This window comes from Hippichthys cyanospilos, chromosome 4 (assembly GCF_059441005.1).
Source record: "Hippichthys cyanospilos isolate Australia breed blue-spotted pipefish chromosome 4, RoL_Hcya_1.0, whole genome shotgun sequence".
Classification (NCBI taxonomy): Eukaryota; Metazoa; Chordata; class Actinopteri; order Syngnathiformes; family Syngnathidae; genus Hippichthys; species Hippichthys cyanospilos.
Genome location: NC_142372.1, coordinates 24,641,078 through 24,662,698, shown reverse-complemented (window position 1 = coordinate 24,662,698; position 21,621 = coordinate 24,641,078). Strand labels below are relative to the sequence as shown.

General features: G+C 39.8%; 1 protein-coding gene across 2 annotated transcripts in view; it reads left to right on the top strand.

Moving 5' to 3' along the window:
- LOC148425129 (SH3 and multiple ankyrin repeat domains protein 2-like) overlaps nucleotides 1-20,490 on the top strand; it is a 211,225-nt gene extending 190,735 nt beyond the window's left edge. For both annotated transcript variants that reach the window (XM_088412771.1, XM_088412772.1), the window contains one exon: nucleotides 9,561-20,490. In XM_088412771.1, the coding sequence (XP_088268897.1) occupies nucleotides 9,561-10,086 (526 nt within the window). In that variant the 3' untranslated portion in view covers nucleotides 10,087-20,490. The remainder of the gene's footprint in view (nucleotides 1-9,560) is intronic.
- Nucleotides 20,491-21,621: the final 1,131 nt, after the last annotated feature.

The following is a 21,621-nucleotide window of genomic DNA, read 5'->3' as shown; positions in this document are numbered from 1 at the left end:
TGTGTGTCTGCAGGGTGCAGGGGTGTGTATGTGAAAACAACAAATTCAAATATAACATGTTTCTTGATAATATTCTCATCATGTTTTAGGAGAGACACAATCAGTCATAATCCAGTTTATAAAACTCAAAGAAATTGACTGGTTTTGTGGGAATAGTACCTGAACTACATCAGCTCATGTTTTTTCAACCTCATATCTCAGTGTGCGGGTTGAAATAAAAAGCAAACTAAATAATTTAGTGGCGGCATGCATTTTGCATGAACAGTCCATCGCTCATCTGAGAGGTGTAAAGAGTGGATAAAGGGTTGAATGCTCTGAGCACTTCTTTTTTTTTTGTCCCAATAAACACAATCAGATAAAAATGGTGACATCCATTTTTGTTAATTACAGTATGGTGCCCAACAGCTGCTGAGGTCCTGTCTTCCATCACTCCGTTCACACTTCATCTCACATATAACGTTATCCTCTTTTCCATCATCTTTTTTTTCATCTTTTCTTTTTCATCATTTTCTCTAGTCTCCGATATTTCCGTCATTTCTTCATTCCCCCATATTCCCGCAGTCCACCCTTACAGGTAGCGTCCAGTCACTGTTACAGTGCTCATTTTACCTTTGAAAACTGTTGGGTCCTTGGTACTCACAGTATTAAAATATAATTATGGGTTTGGAGTCCCCAAACTTGCGCAGTAAAAAGGACAAAGTCCAAGGTTCAAACTGCATTTACAGGAAGTGAGCAATAACCAAAAACAGATATTAACAAATGTCACTGTAAAATGCATTAAAATACTGACTTTTAGACTTGTGTCACTGATATAGACTAAAAGCCATCCGTCAGAGGTTAAGGGAGGAGGGGATGAAAAGACAACGTCCATCGGGAGCAGGTTGCAAAAGAATGAAAGTAAAAATTACTTTGACCTCCCACTCACACGTCAGTCTGCACCTGATACTAGGGCATGGCATATTAATACTGGGGCACGGGCCCTAGTAAACGGGATCCGGTGACGCCACTACTCGTGAGACCTTGTATCTTCAATCTTTTTGCCTCGCGGGGTCTTAAAAAACAAACTTGACCCTGCTGCTGTCATGATGCACATGTGAAAGTTGAAAGTCTGTGTAAGTGTGTGTGTGTGTGTGTGACGATGTGCGTAGGCGTGTGTGTGTGTGTATGTGTGTGCGCGTACAGCTGGTAAATATGAGTGTCTCAAGTGTCATGTCAGCAACTACAGCTGACTGATGTGTGCAGCACACACCGTAAACTCAAGTGAAAATAAATAGAAAGAGATCCTGCGGTCAAATGATTTGATGAATGGAAGCGCTTCTCATCTGGCTAAATGTTGCGTCATCTGATTTTGTCAATAAAAATCAAGACAGGCAGAACTATTATCGCTCTTCATTACTCATCTTTTAATCCAGGGGTAGGGAACTCCGGTTCCTCGAGAGCCATATCCTGCCTATTTTCGATGTGTCCCTCGCCTTTCACACCTGGTTCAAATAATTAGCTCATCAGCAAGCCCTGTGGAAGCCTGATTACAATCCTGATCATTTAATCAGGTGTGTTGAAAGTGAGACACATCAAAAACATGCAGGACATGGCTCTCAAGGAACCGGAGTTCCCAACCCGATTTAATTAATGACGTGCCACTGCCGCTTGTTGTGCATGGCGCTGGTTTTTCAAATCAGAAAATTTTGCATCATATGAGCAGGTATAATCTTACTTTTCCTTCCTGCACTTTAGCATATGGTATTTTGCCGACTAAAGGTTGCTCATTTTCTATGTAGACTATGTACACCATATTTATTTAATGATGTTGATAAAGTTCAGTGTTTATGAAGTGCAGCTCACTTGTTTACGTACGGTATCTGACACATTTCATGCAACATGAAAAGTTGGATCCACTGAAGTGGTAAAGCCACAGATTTGATTGCCTAATTCTTATATGTGCTTTAGTTTGCTTTTTTACTGATGGGTTTGTATCCCCGTCGCCTGATTTAAAAAAAAAAAAAAAACTGCATTTTATAATTCATTAGGTTCTCTAAATGTGATATTAATATTGGTTTGATAGTAAGAAACCTTTCCAAATGATAAATATGCAACAAAAAAAAAGAAAGAATTCAGGAAGGGGTTAAATACTTTTTTACAGCACTGTACAATGTATGTTTAGATCGCAGAGTCCCCTGCCAGAATGAGTTTCAACTCCCACCGACAGAATTAATCCCATGGAACCATGTCCATCTCATGTTCCATTGTTGAGGCAACCGTTCGGAGCTGAGGCTGTAAAGTGATCGGAGCCTCTCATTGCGGCATCGCCAAACGAAGGGAAACAGCAACGACCTGCTATAAATAATCCTATATAATGAAATACAGAAAAATTGAACCAGTAACTTTATAAAAACAAGTGACTATAAGCCACCTTACCTCCAAGCCAGCTCAATGGAGGGGAAACGGGGCGCAGCCATTTCCCAGCTGCATCGTAGCCCGACGCCAACCACGGAGTGCACACCTACGACCGAGACGCAACCCAAACGGCCAGCTAACATGCATGTTCTAAAATGAAAGCCAATAGGTTCAGGTCGCGTTATATTGCTAAAATAGCAGAGCTGCTAACCTACCGCGCCTTACCTGCATGAGTCCGCCTCGGAAGTGGGCGGACCTCGGAATCAAAGAGTCGGCGCCTGCAAGAGCGACACCTCGGGGCCCTAATTACCAAATTGCTGACAGCTTGGAGGGTACCAGGAGGGAAGTGAGGAACTTCACCCCTCCTGCTACATGATTAAGAATACGGCTGATAAAAAAAAAGCACATCTGTGCATCAAAACTTGACTTATGTGGTGGACAGATCCATTTTTGTTGAGTGGTGTTGAATAAAAAAATTAATACAATTTGGCACAAACCACCACCCATAAAGGCGAGATGTAGGTAAGCTGAATGGGATCTTAAAAGTTTTGAGATGGAGACCAAATCATCATTTTCTCTCAATTACATCTATTTCAAATTTCATCTGCTTTTTAAAGGTTTGAAATCTTGAATATCTTTACCTTATATTGAAATGTACTTGGTCTATAAACAGTTCCTGAAAAGTTTAAGGTCAATATTTCCTTAGTTACTAGATACTCTGAATCTTCGAAAGATGTGTCAAAACTGTAATTGTGTTTTTTTGTTTGTTTGTTTGTTCACCCCCCCCCCCCCCCCCTACCCTGGAAGACCCTTTGGCCACAACAGGTCACATTTTACAAGTCTCTGATTGCAGCCTTACAGTATAGTATGTAGCTCAAAATCTTGTACAGTGGGTGAAGCTTTATGTGAGTGCAGTTTAAGGGAACGTTGTGTGATGGGATTAGTTCATCCATCCATTTTCTGTAGCTGCTTATCCTCATTAGAGCCGCAGGCCTGCTGGTGCCTATCCCTGCTGACTTTGGCCAGTAAGTATGGGACACAGGGAACTGCTTGCCAGCCAATTACAGGGCATAGGGGAACGTACAACCATTACCCAATCACACCAAAGGACAATTTAGAGTGTCCAATACACCTGCCATGAATGTTTTTGGAATGTGAGAGAGAGCCGGAAGTGTCTGGAGAGAACCCATGCGGGCACGGGTAGCATATGCAAACTCAGGACACAGGAAGGTCAGAGCGAAGTGGATTTTAGTTTGGGTCCCTGTACTGCGAGGCGGACATGCTACCCACTCATTCACCAAGCCGCCCGGGACTTTGTCATTTTGTAGTCATTTTGTCAAACCCATTTTATAGTGGGCCACATTGTAGTTGTAGTTTCTCTCAGAGGGCCTGGTCAATTTTAAGTGTTTTCTTCACACACTTACCTGGTTTTGAGATCAGAGACCGGTAAAATCTGTTGAAAAAAAGAGAGCTTGGGAACAAAAACATAACGGTTTTTACTCCCAAAATTTTCAAAGTTGAAGACAACTTTGGTATTTAAGCCAGAAACATTAAGTCAAATCAGTATTTTACGACCTACATAAAATGATGCGGCAGGCCAGATCTGGCCCCCAGGCCTTGAGTTTGACACCTGTGGATTGGGAGATTCAGATGTGTCATGCGGTACGGTTCGAAGTTATAGTTTAGAGAGAAAAGACAATGTTCGCAACTCCGCAGCCAGAAAGTGGCATGACCCTCATATGTTAAATGTTCAACGGAGGGTAGCGGTGAGCCATACACACACAGAAGATGGCCTAGATTCACACATGGCCAGCCTTTTTTCTTTTTTTCTTTTTTTTTTTTTTTTTACCCTGCCTCCCTTCATCTTAGGCCTGCTTGCTCTTATGCACAATCTCCCGCTCTCATTCTTCTTCGTCACTGTACTGGAATGAACCTCAGCAGCTGTCCTAACATCTTTTATTTTTTTTGTTCCTTCGGATGCTGATAGGGATTTTTTTTCTATTTCTATCTTTTTTTTTTTTTTTTTATCCCTGTCTCTTAGCCTCCCAGATTAAATGTGGGTTGGTTGTGCCTGTGGATGAAATGGTTGCCAAGCAACCAGCTGATGAGCAGCCTTGAGGCCTGCAGTGATGTCAGCCTGAGTTGGAGGTTCATGTTTACACGTGTTAGTGTCCGCGTGCGTGCCTGTGTGCGCAGGAGGATGGCAAACGTAACCCACAGCAGAGTTCAACATCATTTTATTCAGGTCACGTGCCACGCTGATTTAGTGGACCGTCATTACGTAACCGAGCACAGCCAAGTCAGATTGTGTATTGTGTGTGTGCGCTTTTGTGCATGTATGCATGCGTACGAGAGAGAGAAAGAGAGAGCACGCTCTGGCTTCACAAAATAAATGCAGCGTATACATGTTGTACATAAGTGCGACCCCCTTTTTACGTACATGATGCAAAGTTTTTGCTATGCATTGTGGGACTTGTAGTGGTCAAAAGACTTCCAAAAACTATATGCTGCAGGAAAGCGTTTTATTTCATGCAATGCACATTATATCTGCATATTCCCTTCTGCGAAATCTGCAGCATTGAATAGCTGTTAATGTTCTTTTTTTCTCACAAAATGAAAATTCTGATACAAAACATGGTGTTCTGAGCCTTTCAAAGTTAGCCCCAATTGGGTGATAATAAACCAGGTCAGTAAAAAAATCCCCGGACACCCAGGGGTTGAAAGTGATGCATTTGTACGGTATTAATAGTTCTTGTTTGCATGAGTGTGTCTACACGTCACAAACCGGAAGTCATCACAGCAGCTATTATTTCCTTCTTATAGTATATTTACACATAAACAACAGCACAAATCTCAGTGACAGTGTTCATTCCATCACTGCAACATAAATGCAATGTTGTCGACAGTCATATTTGGAGACCAAAAAAAATAATAATATGAATTTGAACAGTCTCACCATCCCTGGCCATGTTTTATGAGAACTTCCCATTAAAAAAAACCTTAGAATCCATCTTTTTTTTTTTTCCAATGCAACTGGTCCATGGGAAAAAAAATAAAGGGAGCAGAAGTGAAAGTTGTGATAGCAGAAGGCAGACAGATGGCACAGAATTGTCAGTTCATTAATGCATCATGTTCCTCTGTGCTTCCTATCTCATGCATGTGTGTGTGTGTGTGTGCGCGCATGCGTTTGTTCATCCATGATGTTTATCACACGTCTAATGTTGTCTCAAATGTCCTGTCTCCATTCCATCCATCCTACATGACTTCCTGTGGAGAATCCGGTGTTGAAAGTGCCCATCATCTAGTAAGTGGTCATATACCTCAATATGCCCTAGTTACCCTCCTGGTCCTGTTCACTTCCCCTTAGGCTCTTCCATATGTTCCAAACTGGCAAGTGCCATATCTAGCATAGATGCACCAGAAAAATAAGAGTCAATGTTACCATATGAAGGTCGGATGTGGCCTGTTTTCTGTCCTTGGCTTTTCTTTCATATCAAAGTCAGATAATATTAGCACGCTTAGGGCCAATTTACTAAGATCCAAAATAGCAGGGCCTAAATTGCATGTTCACTTGCATGCTGACAACTTTTGTGAAAGTTGTGCAGAACAAATGAGGATGCATTTATGCATTAATGGCACTGAGGTTTGAAGTGATGAAAGGCGGAGGACGAAAAAAAATTACAGTATTACTGAGTTATAATGAAGAAATCTCCCCAATATATTTTTCAGTTTATTGATTTTATGTAGACATATTCACAACAAGGCATTCACTCACAAAACAGAATATACATGCTGTCGGAAAGGGAAATTAGGCAGATTATTATGCATACCCCCTGCAAGGCTCAAAATAAGCGGTTTTGCATCACTGTTTGCGACCTCAATTTTCAACTTTGTACCTCATGAAATTGTTCAACTAAGAATAAAGCGCCCACCGAAAATGACAAATGGTTTTTGAATAGAGATCGACTGAGATGGGTTTTTCAGGACCGATGCTGATTATTAGTCGAGGCCGATAACCAATAACATTCCAATAATTCACACTTTGCAGATATTGTTTCCATAATTCCATATTTTTCCAACCATTTCAACATTCATTCCCAATGGGAAACACTCCTATTCGTTATCAATTAGAATTTTATCCATGTAATGCCCAATGGAAGACATTACCATTCGTTATCAATTGAAATTGTATCTGTAACACAGCTAAAGGATACTTGGAACGGTGGTTGTAGTACCGGACCAGCGCGCGAAGAGTCCGTGGGTCGCCCCTTGACCGGGTTGTCACTTTCTTCACTTCTCAGATAAATAATTGTTTTTCTATTTTGACCTGTCCAATTTTATATTATTCTACATATTCACGAGAAGACTGCATGTATGTTTCTTATTCCAAATACAGTATTTATCCTTTTCCCACAAATCCTCATTTTCTATTCCAAAAAGTCCCATTGACTTACACTGGGCGAATTGACATTTAACTATAAACATTTACCTAAAAACAGTTTATTAAATTTGACATCATCATTCGTTATGTTTAACTCTTTATAAAAATCTGTCATCATTCCTAATTTATTAGGTCTAGTGACGCTCCTAGTATACACTAGGTCAGTTCAGTTTATCAAGTAGGTTGCCCGCAGGGATTTGTAATGTCCAGCAGGTGTCAGTATTTGATGACACAGTATCAACACAATGTGTCAGTAGTCGTCTACCTGCCACTGCGATTACTAATTACAAACGAAACATGCATCGATCTCGTTATAAAAACAATTCTCAAAAATATACCTTAATATGGTTACTCATTCGTATGAAATATAATCAAATAAAAGTTATGGCATGCCTGGCTGATTATTCACAGAGGAAGGCGTCAGATAGCAATATAATGCTGTTCAATGATCGCGGCCATCTGCAAACCCAGAAACAGAATTGTGTCATAGGCAAAACCGGAAGTACTTATGGCAAAACCTTTTCCTGACACAAACAAAACAATCATTTAACAATATATAAACTATTTTCTTAGCATTATTTGAAAGAAAAAACATCCCGTTGAAATCAGCCTTAAACGCATCACATTTCCTTTGACTTCTTCATGTCGACCGGCCGGTTAAAAAAAAAAGGCAGATACCTTTATACGTCAAATTTCCAAATATCGGCCCCAATTATCAGCCCAGCCGATCATCGGTCAATCTCTATTTTTGAACCACATTTTTGTTTGTGTTCAATAGTGCCAGGTTTCAAGGAGAACACTTTGCTATGTATAGTGATCCCTCGCTGCTTCTCGCCTCCCCTTAGTGCACGCAGATTTTTTTTCTTGCAGAAAAAAAAAAAAAGCCTTACTGCGAAGAGACGTGATGTGAAGATTCCCTGCATGCCAGATAGTCGACGACTGTAAATACACATGCCACTGGCACTCCTCAGACGTCAAACTACTGCAGTATCTTAAATTATAATCTTAATATTTAATAATATTTATTTATATATTTATTTATTATTTATTTATTTATTTATATATTTAATAATATAATATTTAATACTTGATATTTAATCTTAAATTATTAAACCCTATACAGTAACCGTACTGGTATTGCTTCTTTTTTTCATATGTTATCTGTAGGTAGCCGGGATCACCATGAGCTTTGGTTGCCCTACGAGTAGGCGCTCAGACCTTTAACTAGAGTCAAGCAAGTTGCTGACCAAGCATGATTAAAAAGCAGAGTTTACGCTTGAAATTTCAATTTATTGCAAAAGGTAAGAAGATCCCAAACCTTTTGTTCCTCCTCTCTGCCAGCCGCTTGTGTGGGATTTACTCAGAGAACTTCCCCCGCAATGACAGAAAAAAAAATTAATGCTGTTGTCATTTGACTGGCCAGTCACTCTGTGGGGTACATCCTGAACCGGTTGCCAGCCAATCGCGTGCACAAAGGGATGGATGACCATTCGCTCACCCAATCACACCTAAGGACAGTTTAGTGTGTCCATTACACATGACATGCATGTTTTCGGAGTGTGGGAGGAAGCCGGAGTGCATGGAGAGAAGCCATGCGGGCTCGGGGAGAACATGCAAACTCCACACGCAAAGGTCAGAGCCATTTGAAAATGAATTTGGAACTCTGTACTGTGAGGCGGACGTTCTAACCACTCTTACACTGAGCCGCCCACTCCACAAACACTACACATTTGCTGTAATTTTCTACACTGACATTCATGAAAATTGTTCAATACACCTCTGTTAAGCAAAGCCTAGTATTGTAAAAGCAAAGTCATCAAGAGTAAGCAGGTCAAAGGCCTTACCTCCTTGCAGTTGCCACTGTTTGTATGGATGGGTGAGTTTTAAGCTCAATAAAGATGTTGTATACACCGCCATCTACTGCTATTTTAGTAGCATTGCAACAGTAGCATCAATCAACGATTTAACTCCCTTAAACTAGAGTAGTTGTACCATATAGAGTAGCATTCACAGTTTGGAAACAACCTTTACTTCAGGGTGTTTTTCATCATTGAATATTTTTTGAAGTGTGGATTAAACAAAAAATGTTACTCAAACCTTAATGATTCTTTTTACCATTTATTTTTTCAGACCATTTAAAATTCTTAATTTTACTGACCTTTATTGACCTCCATCTACTGCTAGACAGCCGAGATTAGTACTCCTTTTTTTTTCCATGTAATTGCCGAGGAAGTTCTTTTAAGTCAATCACACACAAGCGGCTCAAAGAAATCACAAGGAGGAAAAAAAAGCTTCGGGATCCGCTTACCTTTTGTAATAAATTGGAATCTCTCCACTTTTTAATTATGTTTTGGTCAGCTACTTGACGCACTCCAGTTAGACGTTCAGGCGCCTACCTGTAGAGCACCTACGGCATACGGTGATCCCGACTACGTACAGCCAAGACATGGAAACCAGAAGGCACAGTTGGTGTACTGTTTAATAACTCAAGATTTAAGTCCACCAATGTGTTGCAGTAATATTTGTTTTAAATACGTAAAGTATATTTTTCACATTTAAAAAATTCAGGTTCCCACTTACACATACATTCATGAAAAGTGATACTACTTTGCAGTTTCGGTCCCAATTAACAGCAGAAAACGAGGGATTGCTGTATTATGCTTATGATGGTTTTTATTTACGCCACCAAGTATAATAACCTGTCATCTCCGCTTGGCTCTCCCAGGCCCCCCTCAGATGACTCAGGAATGGGCAACAACACCGCTGCAGCCGCCCTCACCCCCACGCCTCCCAGCAGCCTCCCTTCTCAGACACACCCCTGCAGCCCTCCAGATTCCGCCTCCTCCCTCACGCCCTGCTCCTCGCTCCCTCCCTCGGCGTCGCCCACCCTAACAGATGTCTTTGGCCTACCCACCCCGCCCATGGGCAGCGGTGGAGGTTACAGTCTGAGCTCGTCGTGCGGCGGGAGCGGCAGCTCACGTTCGCCGTCGCCACTGACACTCATGCAGGCGGTGGCGGCGTCGGGCAAGCCCTTCGCCTCCAAGCCCGTGGAGCTGTGGAGCAAGTATGACGTGGCCGACTGGTTGGAGAGCCTCCACTTAGGAGAGCACAGAGACGCTTTCCTGGATAACGAAATCGAGGGTGCCCACCTGCCCTCCTTGCAAAAAGAGGACCTGATAGACCTGGGCGTGACGAGGGTGGGCCACCGCATGAACATTGAGAGGGCCCTCAAGCTACTGCAGGACAGATAAGCCCCGAGGACAACGAACGGAAGGGTGCACGAGACGTATGTATTTCTCCAGTCATGGAAGCGTTTGTCTAGGTTGACGGTTGCCTTTTTTGTCCTCGCTCGTGCTCGCTTGAGCACGCCTGTCCGGCCGGCCTCCCTCCTGCAAGAGTTGTGGGACGTGGCAAGGAGTAGAAGGTGCTGAGTGACATCAAGGGGACAGAGGAGGGCGGCCTGGGTACGGGATTGTCACGGAACAGTGGCTCCTCGAACTGTGGAAGTCATTTATTTCACATGAAAACGTGTGCTCGTCCAACCGCAGCTTTGGAGTACTACAGACCTTTTCCTTGCGCCCCATGTGGGTTGTGGAAGATAACCAGCTGAGCTGGTGTTTTTTCTCCTTTTTGATCCTTTTCTATCTTTGCTAGAGAATAATATGAGAGTATTTCTTCACTAGAGTCCACCTGGAGTTATATTTCTGGGCGCATCTAAGGTTGTAGAGTAATACTTTGGTTTTTACCTTGAATTCATCTCTGGTGGCCGCATGGAGTGCACACACACTGATTACTGCACACAAATCCGTGAGTAATACATCATTGTCTTTATAGACATGCACACGTGGAGCATGAATGCGCACCCTGTCACTGCAATCGCCTTCTCCCGAGAAAGTGGAATGTGGTTCCGGGTGGTAGTTTGAGCCGTAGCCGCTGATGTGTGGCACCAAGCCAGCCTCCACATTGCCAAAAGACGGCATTAGCGATGCCGTCCAACGCTTCAAAAATGTTTACAAATAATGAAGCACTTCACTTAGTTATTGTCACATCAGCTTGTCTGATGACAAAAGTCCACCTGGTCATCTCTTGGTTGTGTGTGTGTGTGTGTGTGTGTGTTAGCGCATTTTTCCGCATTTAAAAAAAAACAAAAACCTTTTGTTTTTGAATGACAGTATATTAATATTAAATAAAAGCCTAATTTTAAAAGTCAGATTCATCAATTAATACAAAAAAATCCTCATATTAATCGATCGATTATTGAAATAGTCTTTATTTGCAACCAGTGTTGGGAGTAATCCATTACAAAAGTAATGCTTTAACGCGGTAGTATAAGGCATTATATTTTACTTACAAATAGTAAAATTTTACTCGTTACAAAATGACAGTAACGCTCAGTACAATGTATTATTATAATATATACCCCCCCCCCCAAAAAAAAAATGCTCCTAAAGCCTTTAAATTTGTAATTTTAATTGAAGCAGTGGATAACATTTTTTTGTTGTTGTCTTTTTTCCATTTCCAGTGATCTAGGCATCATTTACAAGTCCACGGGAGCAATAATATTTATGTTGAGCTTGTAAATGTATGTTGGTGAGAGTAATGTAAAAGTAATGCAAAAGTAGTGTAATGCCTTACATTTCAAATACTGTACAGTAATATTATAATGTAACTAAATACTTTGAAATTACTGTAATAAGTAATAAGTAATGCATTACAGTTTTGAAGTAACTTGCCCAACACAGTTTGCAGCCCTTATTTGGACTCACAAGGAGATTATTTTTTTAGGTATGATACATGGTCCACTTTTTTCTTACTTCAGGAAAAATGCAGATTAAAATTTTTGTGCATCGACTTGACATTCAATCAGATCACAATGCAAGGAAGAGTCCAGAAAAAAAAAAACCACAAACAGAGAGTTAGGACCTTTGTGATGAAAAGTTTTAATAAAACCAAGGACGACAACTCAAGTGGATGGTAGCAGAATATTTTTTTTTTGGTTAAAAAACAAGGACACTGGACTAGCTTCAGATTCACACAAAGCCACAATCCACATGCTAACTGTAAAACTTGGCATCTGCATCCTAATAAAACACACATACAAAGTGCATTGTCTACGTAACTTTAACCTCTAAATCAGTAAGAATCTACGAAGCCCCTCTGGTGCCAAAGTATGAAAAAAAAAACAACATTTGCCCTCATCCTTATCCTCAGTTTAGTAATCCGTTCCCTCAGTTTACTAAACCGTTCCCTCAGTTTGCTAATACGTGTGGAATAAATAGGTGTCGGCGGTTCCGCTCCCAAAGAAGTACAAGTTCTGTGTTTCCTTCCCGTCTACCAAAAAGTGTTTTGGAACACCTTACACGTGTTATTTGTACATCAATCATGGCTCTATCACTCAACGATAACGCCAGCGACTACTAGTTACGATGACAAAAACAACATATGTAAAAGATTTAAATCGTCCTTTTTGTTGAGGGTACAGATTATTAAATTGAAGCTAAACATTAGTAAACTGAGGTTACAGATTACTAAACTGAGGGAATTGATTAGTAAACAGATGCTACAGATTACTAAACTGAGGCAATTGATTAGTAAACAGATGTTACAGTTTAGTAAACTGAGGGAACGGATCAGTTAACTGAGGGTACACTTTAGTAAATTGAGGGAACGGATTAATAAACTGAGTTAGTAAATTGAAGGAATGGATTACTAAACTGAGGGAACGGATTAGTAAACTGAGGGTACGGTTTAGTAAACTGAGAGAATGGATTAGTAAACTGAGGGTACGGATTAGTAAACTGAGGAAATCAATGACTAAACTGAAGGTAGAGATTAGTTACGGATTTTTAAATTGAGGGAACGGATTAGTAAACTGAGGGTATACGGATTAGTGCATTTTTTTCTTACCCTGGCACCAGACGGGCTCCGTACAAATCACCCATTCCTAAAAGATTATCCTACGCTTTTGTCTCATTTTATTAGATTGATGGGTTGCGCTACTGCTGATCAAAGTCATTGATAAGGCCTCTTGATAAGGATGTTTTTTCTTGACCAGTCCTGTTCACAAACTAAACAACCATTGTTGTGAAACATTTACCAATTTACACGAAAAACTATACCACACTATTTTACCAGAGATGTTCACCATACATTTGTCATAATGCTACTGCAAATTTTCTTTGGATGTCTCTATTGCAACCAATACATGTCATTTTTAAGTAAACTTAATTGGCTGGTTTGCAAGCTGCTCCACTAGCTACACTTCCTTCTTGTGGCCTTTCCTCAGTTGGTCCAGTATGCACTAGGCGTTGATAAAAAAAAAAAAAAAATGAGATTGAAGTGCTCTGAAATCACCAAGAACAGTTATTTTCCATTATGCTTTTTAGCATTATTTTTGTGGACAGGATGTCACATGGAGCCAGATGGTGAACCAGTTATTATTATTTTTTTATCAGCAAAAACAAACAAAAACAAAGATCAGGAGGTTCTGACAAAGACGAGGAGGCTCGAAAAGCCAGTTTGCCTCATAAGGGCTTTTAAAATTTGTGCAAACATTAAATATATTTAATTAAGATTCGATTCTGCATAAACTAAAAGCAATTTTGTATTATTGGGAATAGGTGTGATCTCTTCTTCATGCCTGTCCATGAAAACTAAGTGCATTGATTCATAATTTCAAGACTGTCAAATTTAAGCATGTTTGATTAGTCCGACTCTAATATCTTTAATCTTTCGATGGAAGCGTGTAACGGCCAATGTGGAACAAACATTTTTGTCTGGCAAACTCATTCAAACACATTTGTATATACATTCAAATGTTTTTAAGTCGTGGACTTACTGACTTTAACGGTGTGTGTGTGTGTGATACTGTCGACCAAATGCTATTTATTTGTTTGTTTTTTTTACTTGAGCATGCGCAAGTCAATACCCCATAGCATTACAAGACAAAATGTTATATCATTCAGTATTCAGCCTATATTTGAACATATTTGCATGAACTTTCAAATATACTTGCAAATATGTTTGAAAGAGTTTGTCAAAAATGTTTACAGTGAGCCGTCGTTGCCGCGAAGGTTACATTCCAAAAAACAGGCAAATTTACTTAAATCTTTAATCATTGAACCTTATACTGTAAGTGTTCTTGTAGCCATTTCCGTCCCTTGGAAGTAGTTGACTTAGAGTGGCTTCCATAGCTGAACAATCGTGATCATCGGGAAACAGGGTTTTCACATAGCATTCTAATTGATCACCACAGAACTCATAACATCATCCCAACACTCTTTTCCATCATCAACTTATGCACTGATCCCACACGCGCCTCCTGCACTCCTCTCTCATTCGTAAGCTACACACAGCTTTGTCACATAAAGGCACGTTACGTGCAAAACTACTGTGATTAACATTCAAGCGACACTGCCGAAGGAGAGGCCATCACTTGACTCGGAGAGACGCAAGGTTGAGTTTCACTCGGTGAACTGCTGGGGGTGTACTCAATCAGACAGTCAACAGCATTGCTCCACACTTCCTTAAAAAGCTTTATTTAAATGAAACAAAACCTTCTTTTTGACTAATCTCGACTCGCAAATGTCTCTTGCTGTGAAAAATTCAGCTTACAAAACGCCTCATCACAAAAATATCATCTCTAGTTACAAAAGAAAATTCAGGATACGGAAGGGGAACATTGTTGGTGTGTAATCATGAGCCGAGACACCGGCGATGGCTCTAACAAGACTATATTGTAATAAATCCCACCCTGCAATGTTGCCTTCCCATACATTATCATTTCCGCTTATCCTCCCGAGGGTCACGGATGCACTGGAGCTAATCTTGGACATTAGGCAGGTGACACCCTTAACTGGTCTCCCCTCCGCTACTGCAGCTGGCAACTCTAATATGCATTTGTTACAGTTTTTCATGCATTTATATACATTTCTCAAGTACAAGTCGAGTCTTTTTTTCTGATTTTCAACCCTATACTAGGAGTGTCAACTCAGAACAGACCAAGTTTCTCTGCATATCTGTGCTTGAATGCAAAATAGGGAATATGTCATTTAAATGGATTAAAATGATTAAATATACAGCTAAAATTTGATATAGTTTTCAGCCGTTTTATTGTTTGCACACGAACATCGTGAAAATGCACTTTCGTCAAACGCCGCCTAATCGCTTCTTTGTTGTCTACAACAAGGCTGCGTGGACAATTTTTTCGGCGCACTTTGACACAATGTAAAGGAAAAGGCTTGACTCGTCTCCTTCAGCCCTTAGACGCGTGCTTAAACAAGCCGTTGAAGACAAAAACGCGAGAGTGAAATGGATGTCTGCAGGTGGTGGGGGGGGACAAAGCAAAGGGCAACTTTGCATGCTCTGATGTCACCACTTCCATCACTTGGGTAAAGAAAGCTTGGGAAAATATCCCAAGTAAGATGATTAGCAAATTATTTGATTACCTGTGGAAGAGTAACGAGCATGTTTGAAGAGATGACGAGGAGGACAAAGAACACATCCGAGATGGCCGTACATCGGACACATAAATGGGAGGAGCTATTTGCCATGTCAGATAGTGATGATGATAGGCCTTTTAGACAAATTCCTATTCAGCTGTCTCATAAATGAAGCATTGAAACTTCAAACAATTGTATTGTTGCAACATCGTTTTCAGCATTTGCATCTACGCGCAGTTTGCATCGCACTTGTCTCGTTTACGCCCCAGCACTATATGCCGGTTTGTCCACAAGCGAGAAACACAAGTTCTTTGCATTAATGTTTACTGTGGTCTTGCACTCATGCTTCATCCACACTTTCCACCAACAGTTCATACTGTATAACTAACAAACATAAAATTGACATTAGTTACAGCTACCATTGTACATATTTTCATAAAAACACATACAACAATGGGCTGCTGTCAACAAAACCACGAAACACTTCTTTTTGAATTGCTTGTCAACTTTTGCCACGTCACGTCTGATGTTAGCGAGAAGGCTGAACAACATCACACACAGACAGCACTTCGCATGACCTTAAGAAATGTAAGTAAACTTACATGATCAAAATTCTCCAAAAGTAAAAATTATTAATTATCATATATCAATATTATTATCAAAAACGGTAACAAATACATATTAGAATTACATTAGTGCATAATAATCAAAAGTTGTCATGTAAAGAATAATATAATATGAATGCAATTCACTTGTTTGCCTTGAAATGGTGCTGGTGCGTTGGTGATGAATGCAGAGAAAGGCACCTTTTAGGATGTTAAATTTGTACTTTTTTATTTTATATTTCTAGTTATCCAGGAAAATTATTGCACAGGTGCAATAATATTTATTTTGGGGAGATTATTTTGAGCATGAGTGTTTACTTAAGTTAAATACGGGTCATGCGAAGTGCTTCCTGTATGATGTAATTGCTAAAGCGCCACCGGCGCGCTAACAATGCTAACGTTGAATGCAACAGCCCAAAGTGCAATGATACATTTGTATCTTTATGTGAATATGTTCAATGTTAGCCATAGTTAAGATCAGTTTTATGTTTGTCAGTTCTATGGGGTAAATTGTTGCTGGGAAGTGTGTATGAAACGAGTAAAGATAAAAAGTGGAAGACCACAGTAAACATCATTGCAAAAAACTGTTGTAGCTATTATAAAAATGCATCATAAACTGTAACACATCACGAATTGTAAAAACATAATACATCACGGTCTTGTTGGCACGAATGCTGGTGTCTCATATCTCATTTGCTAACAATGTCGCCTTTTGTATCTTGAATTTTCGCTCGTTACTCAAGGCGATATTTTTTCGCCGAGGCGTTTCGTAAGCTGTATTTTTCATAACAAGAGGCATTCGTAAGTAGAGGCACCGTTGTATCGGGTGACTTAGCTAAATATTGACTGTAAATGATGCTTTAATAAGATACATTTCAATGACTTGGAGCAAAAATCAAAAACAGTAGGATTCACGTTCTTGGAAGTTTGTCTTTTAGAATAAAAAGCTGTAAATAATTCTCTCTGAGGCAGTTTCATGGCTTGAGAGTTGCCCAGAGTGTTTGACTTTCACATGAAAGTATCTTTGGTCGGTTTCAAGTTGAAAGAATGTTGATGCGCACTTACTCCATACACTCATTCCTCTGCCCTCCAAACCCTGCATAAAAAAGATGACACAAATGTTTTCATCCATGTGGATTAGCCAAAAGTATATGAAGTATTCTAACTGGGTACATTTTCATTTTGATGGAACTGCCATGGGTACTGGCTTAAAATCTAATCTGTGTAGTAAACAGAGGTGGGCAACTTCTTTTTTGATGGTCCAACTTTCGTCAGAGCCCCACCCCCTTTCCGTCATTGTTGTTCCATCATTTTTTTTTTTTTTTGGTTTGGTTTGTTTTTTGGCCCCACCTTCCACCACCGTTAGAGGGCGACATTTGACTTTTACTTTTCTGGTCTGTCATTCATCAGGTGCTGGTCTACTTCTGTCTGCACTCATGACACACTGCACTCATACCAATTCTTTTTTTCTGTTTTTGTACTTACATTTAAGTTAACACCATGTCTGTAGCTCTGTAGTTCCACTGCAATTGAAAAACATCACGGTAATACAAGTGTATTATGAACACAAAGCCAGCTAAGGGGTTTAACCCTACACCATCATGTTTATTAACCTGCATCTGAGAGAATGTAAGTGGGACAAGAGTGCAATTAGGAATCATGTCCACTGGATGGCATTATTGTGCTTTACGTGATACTCAAATAATGGATGTTGGTTCAATCAATCAGTCAATCAAATTTTATTTGTATGGCCCTGAATCACCGAAGTCTCAAAGGGCTTCACAGGTGAAAAGAGTTCATGTCGAGACTTTGTTTGAACAAACAAGGCATATAGAGATATCTTTTTGTTGTGGGTACACAACAGCATCCCCTCCTCAAAGCTCCCAGAAGGAGAAGGAAAAAGTTAAAAACCCCAATTTGGGGAAAATCAGAAACCTTCAGAAGGGACCACAGGTGGAAGGAGTCCCCTTCCAGGCCCACAGCTTGAAGTGGATGCTGCATGTACCAAATACAGACAAATACAGATACACTATATAGATTACAGAAAACATATTGTGCTATATAGTGCAATGATGTCTTGACAGCAGGCGGAGCCATTGGGCTTCCCACAGTCCAGCCAAATAGACCGCCGATGGTTGATCTCTTGACCCGCGATGGTCAAACAGCGCAGGGGCAAATGGGGGCGCTCAAGTCATCCTTCAACATCTAGCTAGCCCCCTCTCTGAGACAGGAGAAGGGGGCAAGAAAAAGAAGAAACCTGCAACAGGCCCATTAACTAAATGCTTGTGAGTATAAATGTGTTGGTCGCTGCACGAACTTCCAGAGTTAGGGCATTCCAGAGTACTGGCACACGAATGGAAAAAGCCCTTGATCCCGCGGACTTCTTTTTAGCCCGCGGGGTCGATAACAAACCGGCATTTTGCAACCAAGGTTGATGGGATGGAACATATGGTGATGCTAGGTCGACGAGATAGGAAAATTCTCATTTAAAACGGCTTGTCCAATAAATGTTGACGTTTTTCAAAACCTTTCGTTCAAATAAAATATTGCTGAGTGAGGTTGAATTTGCTTAAAAAAAAAGAGTCTTTAATTCGGTAATTAAATAACTTCTATTTAGCATGTCCTGGCCAAGAGCCAATCAGAGAAAGAATGCAAATTTGTTCTGCAGCCATTTGTTTTTGAAAGAGTGACCACCTTGTAATGGAAATGCCTCCCAGAATGCTCCTGTCATCAAGCAATGTGTTTATGTAAAACATATTCAAAAAGCAAAATAACAGAAAAAGACTCTTAACACCAAATTCTAAACATTACTTTTAATTTATGGTTGGCGAGATTGTGTACAGTTTGAGTTTTGATTCATGAAACCAGGACTAAGAAAGGGAGCAACTACAAATAAAATGTAATTTAATCACTCAATTGAATATTTCTCCACAGCAACATGGCAGGTAAACATGCAAGTCAGTGCAAAAAGGGGCGTGATGGCTGGACAAACATCTGCCATAATTTCTGCTCCAACGATTAAAATGACGGATGAAAATTGCAATACCGACATTTTTAATTTACAAGGGTTTTTTTTCACATTCCCGTCATTCGTCCGTCCTTCGGCAAAAAGTTGGCCTTCGGACAGTCCGTCAGTGTTGACAAAGTGCTTACCTCTGGTAGTAAACATGTCTAATTGAGTGTGTGTACGGTGATTGAATTATCAAAAGCCTTTGAGGGGAAACAATCTTTGGAAGGTTCTGTTCCGATGTAAGGACCCGGCTCCTTTTGGTTCCTTACCTGCGGCTTCATTTGCTAGCAAGCCAATTATTTCAGTGTACTTCCTGTGTGATTTGATACATCAGAAAACTCAGAGTGTGCAAAAGAGATATCCAGCAGTTTTAAAGAGGAAATTTGGTTTTTATCACGCTCGGCTGCAAGGTCCAAGGTGCAGCTTTGGATGAGTTGGATGAAACCAACAAACAAAAGCTCTGTGTTCTGTGAACATTAGCTGCAGAGAGGCTGGCACGGGACAATGCTGCTATCAAACTGCGACTTATTTTCAAACTAACAGAAACGTGTCAGCAGGGGTCGAAAAGCACAGTATTTTTAAAAATTTGTATAGAGTTCTATGACATTTTATAGAGATTATCCTAATATACATACACATACATGTACATATATATATATATATATATATATATATATATATATATATATATATATATATATATATATACACGTGTGTGTGTGCGTATGTGTGTGTGCGTGTGCGCGTGCGTGTTCGGCACTGGTTTGTGGATTTGCCAAATACAGAAATATTAAAGAGATAAAGCTAGATATTATCATTAAATTTATGGGTTTTGTAAGAAGCAATATTTATTCAGAGTAAATCACCTTTGCTGTGTGTTATTTTCTCATTTAAAGTGACAACTCACGTTATGCTTACTTCACATGAATTGTTGCCTAGATGCAGTCTACTAAATGACCACCACTTGCCTGTCATTCTCTGAAAATCCCCAACTTGAAAGTGCAACTTGTGTATTTAAAAATATATAAATCTGTACATTTTTAATGTCTGCAGGCCACCGTAGGAAACTAGAAGTATGTACACGTACAGAAATCCACCCACAAAAATGAACTTGTGGCCATTGTTTACACTCAGTGGGTCAACAGCTCACTAAACAGTGTTCTGTGTGAAAGTGTGGAGCTGAGTAGATGTAGTAAGAAGTGTCACTCGCCATGTTTAGGACAACCATGGCTCACTAAACCCATGTCCACTCCCCTCTTTTAACTCTGCTCCCACTATTCTCATTGTTCAACATATGCCTATCCCTTTGTCTTTTTCTTAACTTATTTTGGTTTCATTCTTAGATTTTATTCTTTGATGAAGTCTTTATATAGACTAAGCGGTTTTCAGTAATTTGTGCAAAGACTTGTGTTTATGTTTTACTATGTTGCTGTAATTTTGTGCTTCAACAACCATCATAGATTCAACTAATTAATGAAATGAATAGAGAGAATATTCCTGTAGGTGCACTCTTCATTCCCCGCCGCCCCCTCAAATCCTCAAGAATTCTTGTATGGCAACCAAAAGTCACTGTAAGAAATAAATATAACATTGCACTAATGTTGTTGTGCTATCACTGCTTACTTGAATGTATGGGCATGTGATTTCGCATGCTGGGAACACCACATACAGTGTGTGACATAAAATACACAGTACTACTACGGTGGTCTCGAAGTGTAAATCTCACAAGCACAAAACTATGCAAACAAAAAAAAAGGTAATTGCAAGCAAAAAAATAAACACTTTACAAGAGAGAAGCACACAAGAAAAAAGAAGCACAAAAGAATAAAGAAGCAAACATGGATTGTGGGTGGAAATTGGGATTACCGGAGAAAACCCAACACAAAACATGCATAGTAGGTACAGTGAAACTCCTCTACAACGAAACCTGCACGTACAAAAACACCCCAGTGTGAAAAAAGAAATCCATTCGTTGAAGCCTTTCTCTCTTACTTCCCCACGCAACAAAAAATCCCCGTTTCATCATACGAAATGTTTTTTTTCTGCATTGTCCTCCTTGTATTTTCTTTGTTTGGACAGCTTTTCCTTTATCTTTTCCTCACTAGGTGAAGTGGACGGTCTTACGAATGCATTCACTGCTAAGTTATAGCAGAGATCCTGCGGGCACGAGGTCAAGCTCTTTGATTGTTGACGTGGATTTTCTGAGTCTATTTCACAAATTTCATAACTACACAATTTAATATAAAATAAAATTAACGCAAATATATTTTTTTTATTAATACCACAAATTATTTCATGGACCTTGTACTTGGGCAGGGAAATGCCCACGTTTTATCTCCCTTTTGGTAACTAAGTATTACGTTAAGAAACCAACATTAAAAACAGAAAAATGACAACAAAAACGAAGAAATGACAGCAAATATGACAACAGCCTGTATCAAAATCTCATCTCAACCTTTACTTTTCATGAAATTATTACTGTAGCTACAATTTAGACTATCTAATTGAGCAAGTCCTAAAAGAAGCTAAAAGCAGCTCAAGCTGTACTACTAAATGTTATTTTAAGTTAAACCCCAATAGAAACACCAACATTTAAGTAAACCTTGACTTTTGATTATTCACTGGAAAGAGGAAGGAAAAGTCTAACAACAGTTTGATTTTCAGTTTTTATCTCTAAAATGAGAATACAATACAGCATGAGTCGTCATTGAGTTCCAGTCGCTCCATGAA